The 8976-nt window shown below is 51.1% G+C and overlaps 1 protein-coding gene across 4 annotated transcripts in view; it reads left to right on the top strand.

The window, feature by feature from the left end:
• Nucleotides 1–378: 378 nt before the first annotated feature.
• tiam1b (TIAM Rac1 associated GEF 1b) overlaps nucleotides 379–8976 on the top strand; it is an 18301-nt gene continuing 9703 nt past the window's right edge. Inside the window, exons 1-4 of one of the 4 annotated variants that reach the window (XM_061281591.1) lie at nucleotides 2580–3280; nucleotides 7420–7529; nucleotides 7769–7832; nucleotides 7903–8764. In XM_061281591.1, coding sequence (XP_061137575.1) covers nucleotides 7913–8764 — 852 coding nt within the window. In that variant the 5' untranslated portion in view covers nucleotides 2580–3280; nucleotides 7420–7529; nucleotides 7769–7832; nucleotides 7903–7912. Of the gene's footprint in view, nucleotides 507–2578; nucleotides 3281–7419; nucleotides 7530–7768; nucleotides 7833–7902; nucleotides 8765–8976 lie in introns of those variants that run through there. The other 3 variants (XM_061281590.1, XM_061281592.1, XM_061281589.1) reach the window with 3 other exon arrangements.

The following is an 8976-nucleotide window of genomic DNA, read 5'->3' as shown; positions in this document are numbered from 1 at the left end:
AATATCTACCAATGGAGAAATTTCAGTTAAAAAAAAATTGGCTTTTACCTTTTGTATTAATCCCCTGAAATAACGGAACTTTCACACCATATTTGGATGAATTGAGATGGAATAATCATTTGTTGATTAACATGTATTTGTCTTAAACTACATATTAAAGTTGCTTATCTATATAGCAATAAATAAATACAATCAATCATGTGTCCCGCGATCAACAATTAGTAGAGTGCGTGTGTGTGTGTGCGTGTGTGGCCCATCAATGAGGAATGTGTGGATTGGCTGCGCGCGTGGAGTGGCGTCCCCTCGCATCCAATTGCACGCATCTCCACATGGGGGAGAGGCGCTCCACCGCCATCTCCTCCTCCTCCTCCTCCTCCTGCTCCTTCTGCACCTCCTCCCGGCCGCCGTGCGTGCAACAAACAACTCGCGTGGAAGACAGAACGACAGCCGCTTCAATGTGACGATGGACCCCGGCGAGCCGTGACGGGAGCAGCTACGTGGACATGGTAGATATGGTCGTGGCGCGTTTACTGTGGTGGTGGTGGTGGTGTACCCCGGAAGTGCGACGTCCCGTTTGTGGCAACTGGCAAGGAGAAATAACCTGTATGCGCGCGTGCGCGCGCACGCAAGCAAGCAAGCATCTTCCCGCGTGGCGTCTCGCAGTGAGTTGATGTGGTGGGCTGCGTGGACAAGGTCGAGCCGCAGTGCACATCTGCCGTCCACGCACGCACGCACGCACGCACGCACGCACGCACTGAGGCGCTCATTCATTCATTTGGGGGTTCGGTGCATTTCGTTTGCACGCGTGGAAAGGCTGTGACGTCAATGGTAATGGTTCAGGGGGGAGGGGGGGGGGCGTGCTCTCTCTGCGTGAAATTGTTGCATTTTTGCACAGTCATGTGGCTACCAGATGATGAAGATGATGCTGCTCTTCATCTTCTTCCCTGGTTCACCTGAGGAGTCTTGTTTTCCACGGCAAGTGTCAAAAACGCCTGTTGGTGACGTGAGCAATACAAATCAGAATAAGAATTGATTTATGAACTAAAGGTTAGGTTCGGTAACAGGTGGATTTTTTTTTTTCCAAAACGTCATGGCTATGAAAAAATGCATATTAAAATATTGTGCAACCTTTCAGAGGTCAAACTTTAAAAAGAAATATTGCAAAAAGCCATTGTGCTGGTAAAACAGTAAATCATTTTTTTTCATATCGGCGTCCAAAATATGTCGACCGCTGTTACGATTGTACGTCTATTGTTCAGTTCATCACAATCGTCGCCTCTGTTGTGTCATCCAAATCATTGGTCCAATGAATGAAAATAATCCGCAGTGTAGGCTGATGGAGGCTAAAGACTGACTTTCTCTGTCTGCGTTAGGACAAGGGTCATCACAAAGATGCCCAGTGTTGTCTGCCACACGTAGGAATGTCCTCTGCTCTGCGGCGTGATTGTGTCTCACACACACACACACACACACACACACAGCCAGCCAGCGTCGCAAGCGTTGTTGATTTGTCGTGTAGTTGAAGCCCCTGGTTTGTTCGGCCGGCGTTCTCGTGTGGCCCACTCGCACATAACCGACCGACCGACCGCTCGCTCCCTCGTTTGCAATGGAAATAGTCCCAAGTGGAATTTGCACACGAGTCAGCTCGAGTCGAGTCAGCTCGAGTCGAGTCAAGACGAGCAGAGTCGCATGGCTTGACTCCAGTGAGACTCCGCTTGCCACTTTAAGGACTTGGAATGTTTGAAATCCGGGACAAACAAACGAGAGCCTCCAAAAACCTCCAATGCAATATTTGGAATTTCCAGTAGTTTCTAGAATACAACTATTTCTATTTTTTTGTTTGTTTGTTGTTATTGTCGTCGCTGTCACGACTATTCGCACGCATCTTTTCAAGTGCGCTCCACCTTCCTTCCCTCCTTCCTTCCTTCCTTCCTTCCTTCCTTCCTTCCTTCCTTCCTTCCTTCCTTCCTTCCTTCCTTCCTTCCTTCCTTCCTTCCTTCCTTCCTTCCTTCCTTCCTTCCTTCCTTCCTTCCTTCCTTCCTTCCTTCCTTCCTTCCTTCCTTCCTTCCTCCTCCCTTCCTTCCTTCCTTCCTTCCTTCCTTCCTTCCTTCCTTCCTTCCTTCCTTCCTTCCTTCCTTCCTTCCTTCCTTCCTTCCTTCCTTCCTTCCTTCCTTCCTTCCTTCCTTCCTTCCTTCCTCCTCCCTTCCTTCCTTCCTTCCTTCCTTCCTCCCTTCCTTCCTTCCTCCCTTCCTTCCTTCCGCCTTGCAGGTGGTGCATCTTCCCTGTGAATCCTCAATGACTTTTGTGTCTTTGATGCGGACTCTCGAGAGGCTCGGCAGCGCGGCAATCGTCGGCTAATGATCTCCCTTCCCGGCCGGAGCGCCGCTTTCATGTGCTGCACGTTTTTGTGCTTTTGCACGTCCTTCCCTGTTGCCCGCCCTGTACTTTCTCGGCTTGCCGTTGGGAAGACACCACCACGGCCTTGTGGGGCTTGATGCTGTTTTTGTTGTTGCAAGAACTTTTGGGAGATTTTGCATTGGAGAAAAAAAACAGCCTTGCAGAATGTAACTTTTTTTTTCCCCCTTCCCAAAAAGTGATGTTGAATTTGACTTGCCCTGAGAGCTTGGGTTGTGCCGAGTCAGCAGACGCGTGATGCTGAATGGGCTTGCGACAGCTTGTGTTTTGTTAACGGAGGTGGGTGGCGCGAGACGCGTTAACGCGTATTGTTGTCATTGTGCGTGCCGTCGTCCTCGTCTGCATTTTCTTCAACGTCATCGGCACCGCCAATTTACGAGGCGTTTCGTCGAGACTTGCTGGAACGTGCTGAGCCAATTATGGGCTGACCTTTTCATTTCAAGCCACTCCTGTTGTGATTTTAGCCTCAAGGGCACGTTTGACGCACGGCCGGCGCTCTCCTTCCAGCTTGGAAACAACTCTAGTGACACACGACCGTCAGTAGAGGGCGCCGGATAAGGTCTCCTTCCTTTGTGAGTCTCCTGGGCTGCTTTTGAACTGAATTTTAGACGAGGCTGTTTAGTGTAAACGTGAGGCGGGGGCAATTACAGAGCAGACGAAGGAGGGGGAACACGCATTCTTTGGCCAGAGGGAGTGGAATGGAGAGGGAGGAGGCACTTGCAAACAGTGCTCCCTCCCTTCCTCCAGTTTTAAGTCATCCCGGCGCGTGAAGGCACTCAGTCTGAGGTGGACTTGAGGAGCATGAATGGAGCTTGGAAAGGCACACGACTCGACTTGGTGAAGGAGCTTTGTGGCCGTTCAGACAGTAAGTTGAGTCTCTGTCTGTCGGTCTCTGCATCTTTGCCCTTTTTGTTGCATTTTAGCGTTTGCACATTTGCTCTCCATGTCCGCTGCAGCCTTTTGTGTGTGTTGCTGTTGTCATGATGAAAGTTTTTTGGCATGTTGAAAAGCAAATGAGTGGGATAGACTTTTCACTCCCGATGCAAGACGCGGTAGAAGTTTTGCAGACTTTTCTCTTATTGCTGGAAAAATGGGTGTGTTTCTTTCAAAATGATGTGAAATTGTTTCTTCGAGGCTCCAGAACCAAACAAAAATGCATTTTTTTCCATTTTAGATTTGTTGTTATATTTCAGCCCATTCAAAGCATGCGGCCCAATTTCACACCTTTCATTGTTTTCCGCCCGGGGCGGCGGGGGGGCTGCTCCTGGGAGGATGAAGATGTTTGTAAATGTGAGTGGGGTTCAATTCAAAGGGTGCATCCTCAAAGTTGGAGGAGGGCGACTTCATTCATTAAAGAAATCCCCAATAAATCACTAAAGAGTCTCCAAATAGAATATTCAAATAATTCAATGTTTTCAGTCCCTCTTTGAATTTGACCAGCAGACGGCTGTAGTTTTTCCGATTGAAAGCAAGCAGCAGGGTGCTTTGCATCTCAAGCGACTTTGCAAGTGAATTTGAAATAGTCAACGTCAAGGAGACGTCTCCCAGGGTGCATTCTCAAGTTGGAAGGGTTAAAAGAAAAGAAATCCCTGCATTGTGTTCCTCTGAAGCCCCCCTGGTGTGAAGCTGTCATAGTCATGGAAATACGTTGCAACCGTATGCTCGTCCGTCCGTCCGTCCGCCCGCAAGGTTGCCTTTCTTCTTTTTCGTCTTTTCTTTGAGCGGACACGCAACAAGTTCCCAAATATGAACGTCAGTCACGTGCGTGCTTGTTGTGCAAAAACAAAGTGAGCTGCTCCCGTTCTCTCCTAATGGCGCTTTTAAGCCGAGCCGGCCGCCACAAAGGCCGCATTGTCCACTGGACTTGCTCTGGCATCAGGTGCTCCATTAGCTTGTTAGCACGGCCGGCACAACAAGCCACCTGAAATGAGTCACGGGGTCGGTCGGTCGGTCAGTCGTCTTCATCTGGGTTGCTTCAAGTTCCAAATGCGCAATGCGGCCCTCCTTAACTGCTGTGACAATTTGGTCAACAAAGCAAAAGCCGTATCAAAATGGGGAGGACTGACATTTTCAATGTATTTTTTTCTTTTAAGAAGATCCTCTGGCAGCGTGGCGCCACATTTGTTCAAAATGGCCCGGAACCAAAAAGCTGAATGGCAACACGCGTCTCCAAGGCGACGTTAACATTTCTTCTTCTCATCTGTGAGATTGAACAGACCGGATGGCCGCCGTCGCTCCCCTCGCCTCGCCGTTTGGGCCTTTTTCCTTTGTCGGCCTTCTTGTGTGCGGCGATGCTGACGCTTGACTGCACAAGGCGCTCCGGGCGCCTAATGGTGGAGGTAATGCTCAGGGGAGGTGGGTTGTGGGGGGAAACATCTCTGTGTCCAAATAATGCACATCTCCCGACTCGGCGCTGCTCTCCATTGCACATTTACATGACATGCCAGAGTTCCGTCAGTATCTTTTCTCTTCGGGATGCTCATCAATATTCAAAGCGTTGATGGAAATGCGCCTCGACGTCCACCCACCCAGATGTGTTTGGTGCACGCCTCGGCGGCGTTTACTGACCTGGAAGAAAATGTGCCGGATAAAGAAAGGCACTTGGCTTGCAGTTTTGTATTTTTAGCAAAGCGGTGAGGCGGCAGGTCACAACAGAAAACAACATGAAAGAAACGAGTGTCCCTGTTTCTTGGGGCAAGTGTTGCAAATGAGAAAAACTCTCAAACCGTTCCCTGAGGAACACCATTCCAAATTGTCTCTGATTGTTACTTATTGGCAATGATGTAAAGAAAAGGATAGTGCTGACAGGTCCAAAGAATCCCAGAAGACATTTTGGCTGCAATAAGAGACGACGTCAGTTAGTCTCTCTTCCCATGCCATGGCGCACATTTGTCGGAGGCGCAAATCTCTCCTTTCAGTCAATAATACTCTCACCCGACCATTTCAAGCAACAGATGGGGCTTCCCAAAGTGCTGTTGGGCCACCAGCATACCTTCAATTGGCAATCTGTCATCGTCGTAAAGCCGTCACGCACATACGCGCCGGCTTGGGAAAGTTGTTGCTTGTGTGTGCCGAGCGGGAAAAGTGTGACCGTGAGGAATGCGGAGCGTGTGAAGATGAGATGCCCCACATATGTTGCCAGATGAGATGATCCCCACCAAACGTATGCAGCCGACCTTCTTTTATTCCATTGATTAGTGCAAAGCGCTAAATGGCAATGCCTCTAAAACGGAGCCCCTCCCCGCTCCCTGATGCGCCCCCTCCACCCTTTTGTCCTGCACCCAGCAATGAACGGCTGTTGAGGGACTTCAAAGCTAAAGACCTGCAAGCAGGATGTGCTCGGCTCGGGTCGCACCTTTGCCGGGTGACGACGTTGTTGATAAAAGTGCCTTCACACCCGTGTGTGTGTGCTTCCTCAGGAAGGACAACGAACGACTCATCCCCAGCGTGATGTTTTTCCAGCTTGCCGTTTGTTTTAGTGCGTGAAGTCTGAGAGGGTTACAAACGCTGAGACAAAAGCCGCCTAATGACTTCATAACGGCGGCGCCTGATGGCCGCGTCACACTTGCTCAAAGCCGCCGGAGCCTCATAAAAAGAATGCTGAAAGGTTATCCGCTCTCAGTGTGCCGGACAAACTTGAGGCAAGAGGGAGCGAGCGGCCGCAGATACACAAACTGCCGCTGGTTCACATCCTCAAACAAGCAAATAAATATGCAGCTAGTCAAGCTTGCTGGAAATTCCGCCATTTTCCTAAGGGCACGTCAAAGACAAGCAGAGTAGGCTGAAGAGGTCTTGTTAGCCCACGCCACCTGAGCCTCTCGTGTCGGGTCGGACGGGTCAGCGGCGTCCCGGGAAATCAATTGGGAAGGAAATCCCATCAGCCTGCTTGCTTGCTTGTTTGTCTTCCTCAAGTACGAGTGCGTGGCTGCTTGGATGGGGAGAAGGCCAACCCGAGGTCACCCGCTGTGCTAATAATATTAGCCAGGACGCTTTTTGTTGTGAGCTTGCATAGTAGAACAAGCAGCTATTGTTTTTGTCAACATGTGATGTTTGTTAGTGACACCAAAGAACTAAACTCGTTTCAAATCTGCTCAATTTTCCAAAAATGGTTTCAGACGAAACCCCTTCAATTTGAGCAAATACCAAAAAGTCCAAACATGTCTTGCCAACATTTGTAGTATTTACCAGTGCGGTGAAGTCGTGTGGAAATTGGAGGAGCATCTTCTGCTCCCCCATTCCAGCTTTTGGAGTCACAGTGTCATTATCTCCACGCCATGTGGAGTGTTCAAATTACAGCCTTGTGTGTTGGAGCTTGTCACTAATGGCTGCGCTACATTCTTGCTTCTCTCATCGCTGAAGAAGTGCGCGGATGTTTTCAAGTGTCAGTTTGTCCAGCTGTTCCATCAAATGACAAGCATCTTGACTGTTTTTGTCCTCTGGGCGGAGGAAAAGGCAAAAGCCTCTCGTGTTCCGACAGGCCCGACGGAGGGAGCTTCAGGTGCTCTTCAATAACAACGCCGGTCGCATATTTCAGGGATGCTCGTAAAAAATTGCGATGCGCGGATTCAGGTGCAGTTTTGTCGTGAAACTTGTCTGCTGTCTACGACTTTGCAAAGATGCGAATTGACGCACCGAATAGATTTGCCTATAGCTGCCACAAGGTGGCGGCAAAGCGACGAGACGAACCCGGATGAAGCGCCTCCTCTCACGTCAAGTGCTTTGATCGTAAAGGTTTGAGGGACATTGTTTTATGTTGTGTTTTTGCCTTGAAGCGCATTTGACACTTTGGCCTTGCCTAATGGATGGCGTCTCTTTTCCGATTCGATGTTGACAGGGTGATATGTGCTCATTTGGATTGGTTGTGGCTTTTTCTTTTTTAAAGGTTTTTTTTTTCCCCTACCACTAGCAGCTTCTTTTTTTTTTTTTTTTAAACTGCCAGCCACTTTGGTAATGACTTTTTCCTTCCTTCCTTCTCGAACCATTTTGTGGCTCTCAATCCCGAAGAGATGAGTCGGCCTTTTCCCTCTCATCTGGTTTGCCCTCCTGAACGTCGCAGCCAATGAGAAAGGCCGTCCTTGGGCATCAAACATTGAACACTGCGGTGCCGACAAAAGGTGATGAGCGAGCAGAATGAAGGGGAAAAAAAACGGGGTCAGCACCAGTTTACATAAGCACCCCCCCCCCCCCCTTCCTTCAGCCTGCCGGAATCCAATCTTTGACCCAATCTGCTGTTTCCAATTGCCCAGCTTGGGTAACCCCCCAATCTGCTCCAAAATGAGCCTAGCACTACCGCGCTTGTTAGTTTTTCGGAAGCTTTTTTCACTGACCTTGCCGTGTCTTCTCCCCCCTCCAGTTGTACCAAAGGCAGAAGTTTGGCCCATGAGCACCATGTCAGGCAATTTGCGTCCGTCCCGCAGGTAGGCCCACGCCCGCCGCCGCCTTGTTGTTGTTTGGTGGGGTCATTTGCGACCTTTTGATGTTCTTCAGCGGCTGAATCATGGGAAATGCGGAGAGCCAGCACGGCGAGCATGCCTTCTTCGCTACGGAAGGTGGCTATTTGTCGCGCAAGCAAATGTCGCGCTCGCTGCGCATCTCCAACAAGTCGCGGCGCTGCCGGCGCGCCTCGTCGGGCAAGATGGAGCACCGGAACTCGGAGGCCAGCACCCGCTCCAGCAGCACCCCCAGCATCCCGCAGTCCCTGGCCGAAAACGGCCCGGAGCCCTTCGACGAGAGCGCCGTCCTGCCGGACTTTGGAAGCCCCATCTGGGTGGACCGGGTGGCCATGAACCTGAGGCCCATGTCCTTCCACCACGCCCCGGCCAGTCCCGGCGCCACCGCGCTCATCACGCTTCCCGGACCCACGGCGGACGAGATGCAGGACGAGGACGCGTACGCGGCGGGCGAGGTCACGTACCTCCAGGACGCCCGGGACAGCTCCAAGGAGGCCGGCGGCTTCAACAAGAAGCGATCCAAGTCGGCCGACACGTGGCGGGACGACAGCCTGGACTTCTCCCTGTCGGACCTCAGCCAGGACCACCTGACCAGCACGGAGGAGATGATCACCCCTTGCGCCGAGCACGACGGCCCGCTGCGCTCCGGCCCCGCCGACTGCATGGAGCGGGCCAACTCCTTTGACGAACTCTACGGCCACGCCGGCCGCTACGTCAAGTGGCACGACGGCCAGCGGCTCGGCGCCGAGGGCCGAGACGATAAGATGATGGCCGAGGAGGACGGCAACACGTACGGCGCCTTCACTCTGCCGTGTCGGCGCTCGCACTGCCTCTCCGAAGGCCCGCCGGGACTCCGGACCACCTTGAGTGTGCAGGGCAGGAGGGCGCAGACCATCCAGGTAAGCTATAATGGTTTTTTTAAAGGCTGAAATTCTTATTATTTGCCTGCAAGTAGCCAAAGCCCATGACGAATTGTATGACTCGCCGCTAGAGGGCGCCAACGCCAGCACAAAAAAAAAAAACAATACGTTGCCCCAAAATATAATAGTTAGGTTACATTCAGTATAGTGTCTTGAATCTGGAAGATTCCAAAGGCATGCCATTGTCACCG

This window comes from Syngnathus typhle, linkage group LG6 (genome assembly GCF_033458585.1).
Source record: "Syngnathus typhle isolate RoL2023-S1 ecotype Sweden linkage group LG6, RoL_Styp_1.0, whole genome shotgun sequence".
Lineage (NCBI taxonomy): Eukaryota > Metazoa > Chordata > Actinopteri > Syngnathiformes > Syngnathidae > Syngnathus > Syngnathus typhle.
The sequence above is the reverse complement of the archived record's forward strand: the minus strand, read 5'-3'. Positions and strand labels throughout refer to the sequence as shown.